The sequence below is a fragment of the Salmo salar genome, chromosome ssa12 (assembly GCF_905237065.1).
Source record: "Salmo salar chromosome ssa12, Ssal_v3.1, whole genome shotgun sequence".
Lineage (NCBI taxonomy): Eukaryota > Metazoa > Chordata > Actinopteri > Salmoniformes > Salmonidae > Salmo > Salmo salar.
Genome location: NC_059453.1, coordinates 12424199 through 12441872, shown reverse-complemented (window position 1 = coordinate 12441872; position 17674 = coordinate 12424199). Strand labels below are relative to the sequence as shown.

Below are 17674 nucleotides of genomic sequence, written 5' to 3'. Positions count from 1 at the left end.
GTCAATATAAACCGAGCTGTGTACTGACCTGGTATCATCCAGCCCTACAGTCAATATAAACCGAGCTGTGTACTGACCTGGTATCATCCAGCCCTACAGTCAATATAAACCGAGCTGTGTAGTGACCTGGTATCATCCAGCCCTACAGTCAATATAAACCGAGCTGTGTAGTGACCTGGTATCATCCAGCCCTACAGTCAATATAAACTGAGCTGTGTAGTGACCTGGTATCATCCAGCCCCTACAGTCAATATAAACCGAGCTGTGTAGTGACCTGGTATCATCCAGCCCTACAGTCAATATAAACTGAGCTGTGTAGTGACCTGGTATCATCCAGCCCCTACAGTCAATATAAACTGAGCTGTGTAGTGACCTGGTATCATCCAGCCCTACAGTCAATATAAACTGAGCTGTGTAGTGACCTGGTATCATCCAGCCCCTACAGTCAATATAAACCGAGCTGTGTAGTGACCTGGTATCATCCAGCCCTACAGTCAATATAAACTGAGCTGTGTAGTGTACTGACCTGGTATCATCCAGCCCCTACAGTCAATATAAACTGAGCTGTGTAGTGACCTGGTATCATCCAGCCCCTACAGTCAATATAAACCGAGCTGTGTAGCTGACCTGGTATCATCCAGCCCCTACAGTCAATATAAACTGAGCTGTGTAGGACTGACCTGGTATCATCCAGCCCCTACAGTCAATATAAACTGAGCTGTGTAGTGACCTGGTATCATCCAGCCCTACAGTCAATATAAACTGAGCTGTGTAGTGACCTGGTATCATCCAGCCCTACAGTCAATATAAACCGAGCTGTGTAGTGACCTGGTATCATCCAGCCCTACAGTCAATATAAACCGAGCTGTGTAGTGACCTGGTATCATCCAGCCCTACAGTAAATATAAACCGAGCTGTGTAGTGACCTGGTATCATCCAGCCCTACAGTCAATATAAACTGAGCTGTGTAGTGTACTGACCTGGTATCATCCAGCCCCTACAGTCAATATAAACTGAGCTGTGTAGTGTACTGACCTGGTATCATCCAGCCCTACAGTCAATATAAACTGAGCTGTGTAGTGACCTGGTATCATCCAGCCATACAGTCAATATAAACTGAGCTGTGTAGTGTACTGACCTGGTATCATCCAGCCCTACAGTCAATATAAACTGAGCTGTGTACTGACCTGGTATCATCCAGCCCTACAGTCAATATAAACTGAGCTGTGTACTGACCTGGTATCATCCAGCCCTACAGTCAATATAAACTGAGCTGTGTAGTGACCTGGTATCATCCAGCCCCTACAGTCAATATAAACTGAGCTGTGTAGTGTAGTGACCTGGTATCATCCAGCCCTACAGTCAATATAAACTGAGCTGTGTAGTGACCTGGTATCATCCAGCCCTACAGTCAATATAAACTGAGCTGTGTAGTGACCTGGTATCATCCAGCCCCTACAGTCAATATAAACCAAGCTGTGTAGTGACCTGGTATCATCCAGCCCTACAGTCAATATAAACTGAGCTGTGTAGTGTACTGACCTGGTATCATCCAGCCCGACAGTCAATATAAACTGAGCTGTGTAGTGACCTGGTATCATCCAGTCCTACAGTCAATATAAACCGAGCTGTGTACTGACCTGGTATCATCCAGCCCTACAGTCAATATAAACTGAGCTGTGTAGTGACCTGGTATCATCCAGCCCTACAGTCAATATAAACTGAGCTGTGTAGTGACCGGGTATCATCCAGCTCTACAGTCAATATAAACCGAGCTGTGTAGTGACCTGGTATCATCCAGCCCTACAGTCAATATAAACTGAGCTGTGTAGTGACCTGGTATCATCCAGCCCCTACAGTCAATATAAACCGAGCTGTGTAGTGACCTGGTATCATCCAGCCCTACAGTCAATATAAACCGAGCTGTGTAGTGACCTGGTATCATCCAGCCCCTACAGTCAATATAAACTGAGCTGTGTAGTGACCTGGTATCATCCAGCCCTACAGTCAATATAAACTGAGCTGTGTAGTGACCTGGTATCATCCAGCCCCTACAGTCAATATAAACTGAGCTGTGTAGTGACCTGGTATCATCCAGCCCTACAGTCAATATAAACTGAGCTGTGTAGTGACCTGGTATCATCCAGCCCCTACAGTCAATATAAACTGAGCTGTGTAGTGCTGACCTGGTATCATCCAGCCCTACAGTCAATATAAACTGAGCTGTGTAGGTACTGACCTGGTATCATCCAGCCCTACAGTCAATATAAACTGAGCTGTGTAGTGTACTGACCTGGTATCATCCAGCCCTACAGTCAATATAAACTGAGCTGTGTAGGACTGACCTGGTATCATCCAGCCCTACAGTCAATATAAACTGAGCTGTGTAGTGTACTGACCTGGTATCATCCAGCCCCTACAGTCAATATAAACCGAGCTGTGTAGTGACCTGGTATCATCCAGCCCTACAGTCAATATAAACTGAGCTGTGTAGTGACCTGGTATCATCCAGCCCCTACAGTCAATATAAACCGAGCTGTGTAGTGACCTGGTATCATCCAGCCCTACAGTCAATATAAACTGAGCTGTGTAGTGACCTGGTATCATCCAGCCCTACAGTCAATATAAACTGAGCTGTGTAGTGACCTGGTATCATCCAGCCCTACAGTCAATATAAACTGAGCTGTGTAGTGACCTGGTATCATCCAGCCCTACAGTCAATATAAACTGAGCTGTGTAGTGACCTGGTATCATCCAGCCCTACAGTCAATATAAACTGAGCTGTGTAGTGACCTGGTATCATCCAGCCCTACAGTCAATATAAACTGAGCTGTGTAGTGACCTGGTATCATCCAGCCCTACAGTCAATATAAACTGAGCTGTGTAGTGACCTGGTATCATCCAGCCCTACAGTCAATATAAACTGAGCTGTGTAGTGACCTGGTATCATCCAGCCCTACAGTCAATATAAACTGAGCTGTGTAGTGACCTGGTATCATCCAGCCCTACAGTCAATATAAACTGAGCTGTGTAGTGTAGTGACCTTGCGGTTGAAGTTGTGGTCAGGGGACTTGAGGTGTTTCTGTATGACGTAAAACTGCATGGGGATGAAGAGGTCACAGGCTGCACAGTGGGCTGCCTCCACCTTCTTCATGAAGTGTTCCATACCCAACTCTGTTACAGAGGGAGAGACACAGGGAAATAGTTTGACCAGCATAAAAGAAAACACAGAAAAAGCCTTTACAAATCCACCTTGTTCCACAGAAGAGTAGCACACAGACATACAGCATGTACACACCCCACACACACAGTACGTACACGACAGGGTTTCCGTTAGGAAAACGTAGTGCCGGACATTTGACCGGCAGCATTTTCATCTACCGGACATTTCAAGAAATGTACCAGACCCATATGCATTGGTTGCATTACCTGATTAGGTCGTCCGCCCACGGTTTCCAGAAATAAATAAAAATTACATTTAGATGGTAATTCTCTTAACCGAACATGTAACTCAGATGCAATTTGAAAATGATAGAATACATAGGCAGGGTGTCCATAAGGCTAGGGGGATGCGTTCCCCTAAAGTACATTTGAATTGCCAAAATGATATATCCCAATTAGCATTTTATTGATCTGTTTGTCAGCAGAGTAGGCTACCATGTAAATGTTGTCCTATTAAAAAAGGTTGTGCTAATGTCTCCAGTCATCTAAAGTCTGGTAGAATTGCATGAAATGTGTTTATGAAAAGGCCAACATTTTCCTGTGCAAAGAAAGGAGAAAACAAATGTATGATATATAGCCTGTGTCTACTCTAAGGCCTACTATTAGGCTAAATGATGTCTATCTAATCATCACATTAGGAATAGTAAGCTCTATAAACACTGGTCTGCAAATGCATGGAATGTTTTATTGTAAATGTGAATTTTTAAAAGGTGAAAATTTGCTTCTCCAAACCTGAAAGTTGATTTGAAAACCAATAGAACAGGAGAAAGGGCTACTGATTTCAATGGCAATAGGAAGTCTCTATCAAATAACTGCCTGCACGTTTGGTTGGATTTTGGCTACTTTGAAGCAAGGTAAGACATGCCTCAATATGTAGGATTTTTTTTTTTTTCAAAAGAATGAAGTATATGTTTTCAAGATTCATACGGCCTCCAGCTCATTACAAAGTAGTTTGTTGTTGCGATTGTTGCACAATAACTGGTCTTATTACATTTTTTTTTTACATTTTAGTCATTTAGCAGACGCTCTTATCCAGAGCGACTTACAGTAGTGATTGCATACATTTCATGCATTTTTTTTTTGGTACTGGCCCCCCGTTGGAATCGAACCCACAACCCTGGCGTTGCACACACCATGCTATACCAACTGAGCCACAGTTGACGGACATGTTTGTTACTCCAGCAGCAACAAATAGCTGTCTGAGTATGACCAGCAGTTTCTCCACTGGTATTCCCATCAATGAAAAAGTTAAAAGGGGGGGGCAATAGCCTGCTATTAGCGACTAACGGAAACCCTGGTAGACAACACAAACACACTGCTGTCCTTACGCCTGGTGAGGTCCTGTTCCTTGTAGACTTGACAGATAGCAGCACAGTGGTTCTCCATCTGACTGGTCCTCTGCTCTGTCTTCTTATACTTGTTATTCAGGTACTCCTGGTATGTACACACACACAGTAAGAGGGGGGTTCCGCTCAAAACACATGGGAATCTTACAAAAGATTGAGTGCGTGTGAATGTCCCCATCTGCATGTGTCTGCCTGTGTGTGTCCACCTTCGAGTGGTGTGTGTGTGTGTGTGTGTGTGTGTGTGTGTGTGTGTGTGTGTGTGTTTGTGTACCTTTGATTGTGTGTGTGTGTCTACCTGTAAGAAGTCTGTGGTGGGTTTGGACAGCTGACTGGACAGGAACTTGAAGTGATCTTTGTGGAACTTGCTCTCCAGGTGGGCTGCCATGTCCTCGTGGTAGAATGAACGGAACTTACACACCGAGCACGCAAACGTCACCCTGTCGACCACACAGAACAACAGTCAGACCACAAGCCTGCCGGCCCAGAGGCAGACATGTTGGAAGGTGTGGTGAGTGAAACTACAGCTAAGTGGTTAGTGTTGAGTAATGCATTACCCCCCCCCCATCCATTCACAGAGAAAAGACTACAGGAGGTCATTCTGCCCTCACCGAGTATATTTAGGAAAAGAAGGAATGAGAGGAGAGAGAGAGAGGGAGAGAGAGGAAAGAGGAGAAGACAGGTCATTCTGCCCTCACCGAGTACATACAGAGCCTTCAGGAAGTATTCACCACTTGACTTGTTCCACATTTTGTTGTCTTACAGCCTGAATTTAAAACGGATTACATTTTTTTGTTATTTATTGTCACTTGCCTGCACACAATGCCCCATAATGTCATAGCGGAATGATGTTTCATTAAACTTTTACAAATGTATTTAAAATGAAAGCTGAATTATCTTGAGTCAATATAAGTATTCAACCCTTTGTTATGTCAAGCCTAAATAAGTTCAGGAGTAAACATGTGCTTAACAAGTCACATAATAAGTTGCATGGACTCAGTGTGCAACAATAGTGTTTAACATGATTTTTGAATGACTACCTCATCTCTGTACCGCACACGTACAATTATCAATTATTAGGTCACTCAATCGCGCAGTAAATTTAAACCACAAAGAGTAGGGAGGTTTTCCAATGCCTCAAAGGGCACCGATTGGTAGATTAAAAAAAGCATATGCTGAATATGCCTTGGAACAGGGTGAAGCTATTAAATATACTTTGGATGGTGTATCAATAGATCCAGTCACTAGTAAGATACAGGCGTCCTTCCTAACTCCGTTTCTGGAGAGTAAGGAAACCGCTCAGGGATACCACCATGAAGTCAATGGTGACTTTTACAGTCACAGAGCTTAATAAGAGAAAACTGAGTATGGATCAACAAACGTTACTCCATAATATTAACCTAACTGAAAAAGTGAAAAGGAAGCCTGTACAGAATAAAAATATTCCAAAAACATGCATCCTGTTTGCAACAAGGCACTAAAGTAATACTGCAAAAATTGTGGCAAAGCATTTCACTTTTTGTCCTGAATACAATGTTGTTTGGGACATATCCAACACATTACAGAGTACCACTCTCCATATTTTCAAGCGCAGTGGTGGCTGCATCATGTTATGGGTATGCTTGTATTAAGGACTGGGGAATTTTTCTGGATAAAAAGAAACAGAATGGAGCTAAGCACATGCAGAATCCTAGAGGGAAACCTGGTTCAGTCTGCTTCCAACAGACACTGGGAGAGGAAATCACCTTTCAGCAGGACAATAACCTAAAACACAAGGCCATATATATACACTGGAGTTGCTTACCAAGAAGACTGTGAATGTTCCTGAGTCACAGTTTTGGCATACATCTGCTTTCAAATCTATGGCAAGACCTGACAATGGTTGTCTAGCAATGATCAACAAGCAAGTTGACAAAGGTTATTCTAACATGTATTGAATGGACAAAAAAGATAATTAAATCCATTTTAAACCTACAAGGGGTGCCTTTCCAAAGGCACTGTATTTAGGAAAAGAAGATTGCGTATAATAACTGTGACCTCTGAGAAAGAGAAGAGAGAGAGGAGAAGATATGTAAAGGAGAGACAGAAAAGGAAGAAAATTAGACGAAGAGAAATTAAGAGATGTATTTTGTAATAACTGACCTCTGGGTTTGACTTTTGGGTGTTAGTGTGACCCCTGACCTTTCCAGGAAGCCGCCCCTCTTCCTCCTGTTTTTGGGGACCTTGTCCTGGGGAGGAGTCTGTTTCCCTGTCTGGAGCTTCTTCTTCATCTGAGAGATCTCCTCCTGCATCGACACCACTGGGGAGAGAAGAGAGGTTATAGTTGGAGCGGAAGACGGATGGAGAGGTGAGGCGAAGATAGGAGGGGAGACTGGGAAAGAGCGAGGGAGAGGAGGTTTTCGTGTTGGAAGGGAAAGAAGGAGGTGGTGACAGGGAAGCAGGCAAGGGAGGGAAGCAAGGAGAGGGGCAGTCTATTGAAAATGACATCTAGAGTTGTGAAACGTCACCCAGCTTCAATAAAAGATGGGCGGAGCAGGAAAGAGAGACTGTAGGTAGGTTTGCATTGACCCAGGTTCATTTGACAAAAGCAATACGGCAAAAAAAATTCTACGGAAACGGCAGCTATAGGAGAAATGTTCTCTGCTCAACAATCTCTTTAGTCCAACTTTCTTTATAGCAGCAAATTAAACTTTTCCAAAGTATACTTAAGGTATGCGGGGCATGTGATGTCATCACGTAACTATAAGCTCGACTCCACATTTAATTCTAAACGCTTGTTAAATCAAGCTTAATTCATTTTTCAATTTATATTATTTTCACTGCATCAAGGATAGCGTACACAGATGTTTCTGCTTTTGCAGCCTTCTTCAGTTTGTAGGTAAAACGAAAAAAATCTTCAAAACAGCATTTGTAGGGAACAACCAATGAGCAGCAGGTGCTTCTAATCAGTGTTGCCACTCATCTGCCAATCAGGGACGAGGCTTCTCTGGTCTTCCCGTTTCACCATCCAATTCTATCAGATCTACGGGACTGCAAGTTTCACCATGGCGACACATTGGCACATGATAATTATTAGAATATGTCTCATTAGTCAATTATTGCATTCTATCCATGCTGGCTTTCGCAGGCTACCTGAGACATGAAACATATAGGTGGGAGGGCAGACAGGCTACCTGAGACATGAAACAGATAAGTGGGAGGGCAGACAGGCTACCTGAGACATGAAACAGATAAGTGGGAGGGCAGACAGGCTACCTGAGACATGAAACAGATAGGTGGGAGGGCAGACAGGCTACCTGAGACATGAAACAGATAGGTGGGAGGGCAGACAGGCTACCTGAGACATGAAACAGATAGGTGGGAGGGCAGACAGGCTACCTGAGACATGAAACAGATAGGTGGGAGGGCAGACAGGCTACCTGAGACATGAAACAGATAAGTGGGAGGGCAGACAGGCTACCTGAGACATGAAACAGATAAGTGGGAGGGCAGACAGGCTACCTGAGACATGAAACAGATAGGTGGGAGGGCAGACAGGCTACCTGAGACATGAAACAGATAGGAGGGAGGGCAGACAGGCTACCTGAGACATTAAACAGATAGGAGGGAGGGCAGACAGGCTACCTGAGACATTAAACAGATAGGTGGGAGGGCAGACAGACTAAACGGATCATGGAAACACTTCCAAGACACTAGATGTGAATGTGTTGTTTGTTTCTATGACAACACAGTTGAATGGAAACGCACCGTAGCAGGCTATTGTCCCATCTCATTACAATGTTTTCTAAACGTTCACTAATTATCATTACTTTAAATCACTAGGCAAGTTCATGGAAAATATTGATAGTCATTTTGTGAAGAGGAGAACAGGGGCCAGTTGATGATGAAGAGGAGAACAGGGTCCAGTTGATGATGAAGAGGAGAACAGGGTCCAGTTGATGATGAAGAGGAGAACAGGGTCCAGTTGATGATGAAGAGGAGAACAGGGGCCAGTTGATGATGAAGAGGAGAACAGGGTCCAGTTGATGATGAAGAGGAGAACAGGGGCCAGTTGATGATGAAGAGGAGAACAGGGTCCAGTTGATGATGAAGAGGAGAACAGGGGCCAGTTGATGATGAAGAGGAGAACAGGGTCCAGTTGATGATGAAGAGGAGAACAGGGGCCAGTTGATGATGAAGAGGAGAACAGGGGCCAGTTGATGATGAAGAGGAGAACAGGGGCCAGTTGATGATGAAGAGGAGAACAGGGGCCAGTTGATGATGAAGAGGAGAACAGGGGCCAGTTGATGATGAAGAGAGGATAGGAGGAGGTCGAATAACAGAGGATGAGATGAATCCATCTTACCTTTCTCTCCATCAGCCGGGGCTTTGGTTGCCTAGAGAGGAGAGAAACAAAATGAGTACTGAACCACACACACGGTCACACAGATGTGTTAGTTAAGTCACAGCAGCTGGGGTCCTCACCTCATTTTCTTCACCATTGTTCTCTGCTGGTTCTGTCAGAGAGAGAGAGAGAAAGACAGTCAAGTCAGACAGTGCATAGGGGTAGTTTGTGTGTGTGAACATTGTCGTCTGTTCTATGTGTGTGTGTGGTACCTTCAGCGGTCTCTCCACCTTCGCTCTCTGTCTTGTTCATCTTGGACTCTGGTTCATCTGCTGCGGTCAGTGTCTGTTTTCTCTTCTTCTGACCGTCACGCTGACCACCACCAGGCTGCTGCTGCTGGGGGACATCATCATCACATTGGTGACGTGGCCAGTGACACTCTGCTTCTTCAAAGTCAAATATCTTGAAAATGTGATTGCTGACATGCAAAACATTTTGGGACTATCAGTGGACTAATAAAACTTTTTCCATCTTTAACTTGGATCCCTTCACCATTGCTATAATAGACTTTTCAATACGTTCTCAAAAGAAACTTTCAGTGGACTCCCCTACACATCTCCACTATTACCATGAGGCCTCCATAAGGGGCAGAAACAGGCAAAATAAAACCATAAGATTAAAACCCAGAGAAAGGACATTATAATGGAGTTTGGTCCAGATCTCTGCTGGGTGGTGTTGGTAGGGGCCACTATTTCTTGGAGCAGGGCAGTTTCCTTTCAATGGGAGGGGGACAGTTCGGTTCAATCAAAGAGGCATTTGTGGCAATATTGAATAGGTACTGGGGGCGATAGAATGATGACCAAACTATGAGTTTGAGGGGGGCGAGGGGGAGCGTTGCTGTCAATGTGTTGGTTGTTGTCATGTCAATTATATCCACACCTCCCCAGTCCCTTGGCCCTGTAGGCAGGGTAGGGGAGTGTTTAGGGGGTTGATGAACAGGGGTTTGGGGGGGGGGTTGGTAGGTCATCATGCCCTGCTGTGGGGCTGGCAGACTGGCGGGCAGTACGGTAGGGTACTTACTCGGTTGAGGGGCCTCTTGCGCCCGCGCTGGTGGCCTCCCTGGGGGCCCCCTCCAAAGTGGCGCCCTGGGAAGTCCTGGTGCCCAGGGACCCGGCCCTGTTGAGCGGACTGGTGGAAGGCCCCGGTCTGGGGGGGCATGCGGTGGCCCAGGAGGGATGGGAGCTTGCCCCTACCCCCGGGGGAGTGACCGCCACCTCCCCGGCCGCCTCCTCTTCCACCCATCCTACCACCTCCTCCACCCATGGGAGTGGGGTCGGATCTGCGGCCTCCAAACCCTCCGCGGCCTCCCCCCCTTCTCGGGGAGCGCTGGCCTGCTCCGGCCCAGCTTCCTCCTCCTTGGCCACTGGAGAAGGAGTCTCTCATGTTCTGCCTCTGCATCTTAGAAGCTCCGTAGGAGGAGGAGCTGTCAAAGCCTGAGCCTAGACCACCACCTCCTCCGAAGCCTGAAGCTCTTTGGGTCATGTCCCCTCGGCCATCGCCGTAACCATAGCTACCGGATCTGTAGAGATCCCGGGAGGGGAGGGAGGAGGGGCCCCGCGAGTCGAAGGACTCGTATTGGTCAAACCTGCGAAAAGGGGGGAGGGAGGGAGTGGTAGAACGAGCAGAGAGTGAGGGAGGGAATCTCTCTTCCCCTCCTTTTACTCCTCTCTCTGACATGTTTCCCCCCAAGATGATGAGCCACATTAGTGATGTCATAATGATGCATAATGTTTCTGCCAATCCCAACGCTGCAGAGTCTTGATGTGGGCATTCACGGCAGGAAGGCTTTTCTCTGTCAACATTTGGTTTGCACACATTTCAGCATTCCCCATTTCTCATCCACCTCACCCTTCTCTCTGAGTTCAAAGGGGGGTGGTTGGTACCCAAGTAGTGGGGGAGGGGGTTTTACCCCCCTTTCTAGTCAAGATGAGGTAGAGTGTCTCACCGTGTGGGGTGGAGGTGGGGACAGAGCTGGAGCTGTACTGAAAATCAGGGTTGGTTCATGGGTCAGAGAGAGACAGACAGACAAGAGCAGCCTTATAGAACCAGGACTGTTCCATGTGGCAAATTGTATGTGGGGGTGATTAGACTGTACCACAATACGGGGGGGGCATTTGATTGGTGTTCCTTGTGTATTTACAGGGTGAGGCCTCAGCCAAAATATGACCTTGGTTGTCGTCACCTTCACTCGTTCTCTCCCCCCTCCCCCTCCCTCGAGCAACCTCCCGCTCAGACACAGAGAGTCAGGATGAGGTGGACATGTTGGTGTATTTGTCTGTTCTGAGTCAGATAGATCAGACAGGAGAGTGCATTTGGGGGATCTGTGGGTGCTGCACGTCTACCTCCATGACACGGGGGGGCAGTATACTATAACGACCTGCTGCTGACTTCCCTGTGTCTGGGAACTGCGACTGTGGCGGCGAGGGATCTACCTGGGTATATGAATAAGAATCCATAACCATGACAGTATAATGAAGACAAACCAAACTACACCCAGGACAACATACTGGGTGGGAGGAGCCAGGTAGAGGCTCATCTGGATAGTTATCATTACTTCAACAACAGTTAAAACCCCCTAACTACAGCTTCTGGTTTAGACTAAACCTACTTGTGTTACCCAAACTAACCGACTGGAATCGGAACAATAGACTACTTATCCTTAACATGTTATGTTTTAGCAAATTGAAGCAATACGTATCCTAGAGGTTTGAAAATCCCTAGAAAAATAAAAATGGTTCCCAATTCTACAAAATCAACCTTATGAGTTTACCCTTTAAATCAAAATGTTTCCCCAACCGAAAATACACTGGATATTTACCCTGTAACCCTTACCGTTACATCCTAGTCGTGTCCAGGGGGAGGGGCTAGCTAAGGAGGGCAGGGACAGGAAAGATGTGGGTGGTATGTAGTGATTACAGGGAGAGGCTGTGGCAGCAGCATTGTGAGGTGATTAAAGCAGGGAGAGAGAGAGGCTGTGGCAGCAGCATTGTGAGGTGATTAAAGCAGGGAGAGAGAGGCTGTGGCAGCAGCATTGTGAGGTGATTAAAGCAGGGAGAGAGAGGCTGTGGCAGCAGCATTGTGAGGTGATTAAAGCAGGGAGAGAGAGAGGCTGTGGCAGCAGCATTGTGAGGTGATTAAAGCAGGGAGAGAGAGAGGCTGTGGCAGCAGCATTGTGAGGTGATTAAAGCAGGGAGAGAGAGAGGCTGTGGCAGCAGCATTGTGAGGTGATTAAAGCAGGGAGAGAGAGGCTGTGGCAGCAGCATTGTGAGGTGATTAAAGCAGGGAGAGAGAGGCTGTGGCAGCAGCATTGTGAGGTGATTAAAGCAGGGAGAGAGAGAGGCTGTGGCAGCAGCATTGTGAGGTGATTAAAGCAGGGAGAGAGGGTGTGGCAGCATTGTGAGGTGATTGAGAGTGATGGGGGTGTGAAGAGAAAGGGGGATTCATATGGAAAACAGCTAGCTGCAGATGTGTGGAAAACACAGGAGAGGCGCAGATCAGATGATTGAGAGTGTGTGTATGTAGTGTTGAAAAGGCAGACTACACAACTGTGTGAAGGTGTGTGAGTGATCTTGAGTGCAAAGCCGTGTGTGTGTGGAGAGTTGAAACCGGGGGAGTGTTAAAGTGTTGGCTTGCTTCAGTTCGGCTGGTGCTAGCTATAATAGTCGGCTAGGCGAACTGAACGAGTGTGGTCGCATACTCCCTTAACCTGTTGGGGATAGGGGGCAGTATTTGCACGGCCGAATAAAAAAACGTACCCGATTTAATCTGGTTACTACTCCTGCCCAGTAACTAGAATATGCATATAATTGTTTGATTTGGATAGAAAACACCATAAAGTTTCTAAAACCGTTTGAATGGTGTCTGTGAGTATAACAGAACTCATTTGGCAGGCCAAAACCTGAGAAGATTCCAAACAGGAAGCGCTCTCTCTGACCATTTCATGGCCTTCTTGATCATCTCTAACCAAAACAGGGGATCTCTGGCATAACGTGACATTTTCTAACGCTCCCATAGGCTCTCAGAAGGCGCCAGAAAGTTGAATGGTGGCTTTGCAGGCCCTGGCTGAAAAACATTAGCGCATTTTGTAAGTGGTCGATCTGAGGACAATGAGGTTGGAGGCGCGTGCCCGAACCGACACCATGTTTACTTTCTCTCTGAACGAAAACAACCACTCCCGGTCGGAATATTATCGCTTTTTTACGAGAAAAATAGCATAAAAATTTATTTTAAACAGCGGTTGACATGCTTCGAAGTACGGTAATGGAATATTTTGAAACTTTTTGTCACGAAACGCGTCGGGCGCGTCACCCTTCTTTACCCATCGGATGGTGTCTTGAACGCACGAACAAAACGCCACTATTTGGATATAACTATGGATTATTTTGAACCAAACCAACATTTGTTATTGAAGTAGAAGTCCTGGGAGTGCATTCTGACGAAGGCAGCAAAGGTAATCCAGGGTAAATCGTCCCACCTACTCAACAGCCAGTGGAATCCCGTGGCGCGATATTCAAATACCTTAGAAATGCTATTACTTCAATTTCTCAAACATATGACTATTTTACACCATTTTAAAGACAAGACTCTCGTTAATCTAACCACACTGTCCGATTTCAAAAAGGCTTTACAACGAAAGCAAAACATTAGATTATGTCAGCAGAGTACCCAGCCAGAAATAATCAGACACCCATTTTTCAAGCTAGCATATAATGTCACATAAACCCAAACCACAGCTTAATGCAGCACTAACCTTTGATGATCTTCATCAGATGACACTCCTAGGACATTGTTATACAATACATGCATGTTTTGTTCAATCAAGTTCATATTTATATCAAAAAACATCTTTTTACATTAGCATGTGACATTCAGAACTAGCAAACTTCCGGCGAATTTACTAAATTACTCACGATAAACGTTCACAAAAAACATACATTATTTTAAGAATTATAGATACAGAACTCCTTTATGCAATCGCTATGTCCGATTTTAAAATAGCTTTTCGGCAAAAGCACATTTTGCAATATTCTGAGTAGATAGCTCGCCATCACGGGCTAGCTATTTTGACACCCACCAAGTTTGGCCCTCACCAAACTCAGATTTACTATAAGAAAAATTGGATTACCTTTGCTGTTCTTCGTCAGAATGCAATCCCAGGACTTCTACTTCAATAACAAATGTTGGTTTGGTTCAAAATAATCCCTAGTTATGTTCAAATATCCTCTGTTTTGTTCGTGCGTTCAAGACACTATCCGAAGGGTGACGCGTACGACGTATTTCGTGACAAAAAAAAATCTAAATATTCCATTACCGTACTTCGAAGCATGTCAACCGAGTTCTGTATCTATAATTCTTAAAATAATTATGTTTTTTGTGAACGTTTATCGTGAGTAATTTAGTAAATTCACCGGAAGTTTGCGGGGGGTATGCTAGTTCTGAACGTCACATGCTAATGTAAAAAGCTGTTTTTTGATATAAATATTAACTTGATTGAACAAAACATGCATGTATTGTATAACATAATGTCCTAGGAGTGTCATCTGATGAAGATCATCAAAGGTTAGTGCTGCATTTAGCGGTGGTTTGGGTTTATGTGACATTATATGCTAGCTTGAAAAATGGGTGTCTGATTATTTCTGGCTGGGTACTCTGCTGACATAATCTAATGTTTTGCTTTCGCTGTAAAGCCTTTTTGAAATCGGACAGTGTGGTTAGATAAAGGAGAGTCTTGTCTCTAAAATGGTGTAAAATAGTCATATGTTTGAAAAATGGAAGTTTTCAGATTTTTGAGGACTTTGTATTTCGCGCCACGCCCATCATTGGATATTGGAGCAGGTGTTCCGCTAGAACGTCTAGATGTAAGAGGTTAAACTAATAACTCATGGAATATCAAATGTTTACTTTTTTTGCAGAGGAGATCATAGTCAATTTTACATCTAACTAAGATGTCTTGTGCAGTATTTCTGCATGAAAAAATGCGCTTGAAAACCAGTCATCTCTCATTGAATGACAGACTTTCCTGAAGAATCGATACTGTTTGCCAGAACAACCCGGGGGGAAATGTACCGAAGACCACAAAAATGTTGTCATAATATATGCACGAGCTGTTCCAGACACTTTGGGCTGAGAAGCATGCGGACGCCTTTACCAGCCAGAAAGAAGTGTGTGCAGGTCAGCTAGAGATCTGTGTGTGTTACCTGTCGCTGCGCCCCCCGCCCTTCATGCCTCCCTCCAGCTGGGTCAGCATGTCAAGGCGTTGGTTGATCTTAGCGATGACAGCGTCTGCACTGGTCCCCGTTGACAACAGAGAGCTCCCAGAGAGAGCCCTCTTGTGCCCCCCTCCATAGCCCCCCATCCCTGACATGGAGTCTTTGTAGCCCCCTCCATACGGGTCATAGTTGTCTGAGCCTGGGGGGAGAGCAGAGATGGTTTTAAGGTGAGGATCACACAGTTTACAGGCAGGGGTATAGAGGTGTAGCTAGCTAGCTACCTGAATCAAAATGAGCCAAATCATAGGCTACCTCGTTTAAATTCCAATACATTTGATATGGGCGCCTTTGGCTAAGTGCATTTTGTAAATATGATAGGTCAACACAATCATGTTTAAAGCACAGCAGGCTGCTGAGGGGAGGACGGCACATAATGTCCAGGAACAGAGCGAAAGGAATGGCATCACACCTGGAAACGATGTGTTTTATACATTCCACTAATTCCACTCCAGCCATTACCGCGAGCCTGTCCTCCCCAAGTAAGGTGCTAGCTAACATTCTGTGGTGTAAAGTGTTACTGTTTATTCAACTAAAATCGCTGGCGCATATTCTTTGGCAATTCAGATATGTAATGTTCTAGACTGGTGTGAACAGGTAGAGTACGTTCTCTCTCTTACCTCGGCTCCCCGACCCTCCACCGCCTCCCCAACTCGAGTATCCTCCTAACAGATTAAAGAGAGGTTTCAAATTAAAGGGTTATCTACAAGCACTCCAAAACGGGTTGTATAACGCAATGTGGCATATCAGAATAACGTACACACGCGTAGCATAGCTAACTAATGCATTCACAGGGGTGAACGTTTGACAAAGAAACTAGTTAGCCAGCTTCTTTAGCTGTAAACTAACATCTAGCTAACATGTAACTAGCTAACCAACTAACTTCGCAAGCTAACGTTAGTTAACTAGTCGGCAAACTTGCACATTCACAACCCGTTTGGTAAAAAAAAACATTAGCAATACCGTTAACGGTGGCAATCATAGCTAGTTAATACGTTAACGTTAGTTACATAAACTTGAAGGGCTGTGGGGAACGTATTCTCTGGAGGGAAATGTAGAAAAACGGGATATGGCGGCCATTTTATTAACGCCATTGTGGGTTCAAGTCGTGGCAGACGGACTCCATTTTAATGACATTACACACTAAGACTGTGGCGTTCTCTTTCTTTATAGCCACAGCTAGCTACGTATTACATGCATTACAGGTTCTGTAAAATGACCATGTGTAACATACAAAATAACGTTACTATTTTAGCTTGCTAGCCATCTTGAATTGCTAGTAATTAGCTCGCTAGCTAGTTGACGTTAGTAATAACATCTTGAACATGAATAACCTAGTGAAAATATAAACCCATTGAAATATTTTGATACATACCTGAACTGTAGCCACGACCTTCCATAATTTGATGATATGTTATTGTTGTTTGCTGATTTAAAAAATATATATAAAGCTAGCTAATGTAGCCGTTAGCAAGGCAAACCAAGAACAACGGACACACCAGTGGGTGAATACGTTTAGCTAGGGTCACCAAACGACACCTCCTCGTTTCTCCCATTGGGTCATCCGAAAGCAGAACGCCACTCCCCATACTACTATTGGCTGATCATAAAACTCTACACTGTAATTGGTTATCCAGTCTGTCAGTTAACACAAGCGAGTGACGGTAAAACAATGTTTTTAATCAGTTATTGTGAATAATCATAATTTTCTTTAACATATTTTATAGATTTTCCTTTTGAGAAAATATTAGAAATTAATTAGTAGTATGCTATAAGCCTGGACAGCAGTGAATGAAACAGTTAGAGAGCACAAAACATGTACATAAAAATAAATACGTATTTGTTTGTTTTTTACTTGCATCCTAGGCACAATAGACAGATAAAATAGAGCAGGCTACAGGTAACTATCCTTCATTATTTTAACAACCATAGTCTATATGACATTTAACTTAAAAATTATAAATTGATTGTTTGTATCCTGGATCCTAATTGGACGAGCAGTGGTCTAGCGCCTATGCCTGCTGACAGTTTCATATGAATTATCTCTGTGCCATCATAAGAATTTCATCATGTTCAAGTTGCTGTCCGAATCATCTCTTGTATTTATCTCATCGCGCACATACATTCCCCCTTGCTTATAGCCAAGCATTTATTTTGGTTTATACAATGACATTGTTGAATACTACTTTCTGATTGGCTTGAAGGGCATTGTAGAGCGTGCTTTATTTTAGCAATAAGAGGAGGTTCTGGTGTATGGCCAATGTACCACGACTAAGGGTTGTATTTAGGAACGCCGAGTGCATGGACACAGCCCTTAGCCATGGTATATTGGCAAAATATCACAAACCCCAGGGGAGCCTTATTGCTATTATAAACTGGTTAGCAATGTAATTAGAGCAGTAAAAATAAATGTTTTATCATACCCATGATATACCATGGCTTTCAGCCAATCAGAATTC

The 17674-nt window shown here is 44.5% G+C and overlaps 1 protein-coding gene across 4 annotated transcripts in view; it reads right to left on the bottom strand.

Annotated features, from left to right (window-relative positions):
- The window catches only part of LOC106564086 (A-kinase anchor protein 8-like), a 56648-nt gene extending 39891 nt beyond the window's left edge, over positions 1–16757 (bottom strand). Inside the window, exons 1-11 of one of the 4 annotated variants that reach the window (XM_045690712.1) lie at positions 16591–16757; positions 15836–15880; positions 15147–15357; positions 9970–10534; positions 9162–9285; positions 9030–9061; positions 8911–8941; positions 6708–6864; positions 4864–5005; positions 4551–4656; positions 3044–3174 (exon numbers count right to left, since the gene is read on the bottom strand). In XM_045690712.1, coding sequence (XP_045546668.1) covers positions 3044–3174; positions 4551–4656; positions 4864–5005; positions 6708–6864; positions 8911–8941; positions 9030–9061; positions 9162–9285; positions 9970–10534; positions 15147–15357; positions 15836–15880; positions 16591–16615 — 1569 coding nt within the window. In that variant the 5' untranslated portion in view covers positions 16616–16757. The remainder of the gene's footprint in view (positions 1–3043; positions 3175–4550; positions 4657–4863; positions 5006–6707; positions 6865–8910; positions 8942–9029; positions 9062–9161; positions 9286–9969; positions 10535–15146; positions 15358–15835; positions 15881–16590) is intronic. The other 3 variants (XM_045690715.1, XM_045690713.1, XM_045690714.1) reach the window with 3 other exon arrangements.
- Between the last annotated feature and the right edge of the window lie 917 nt (positions 16758–17674).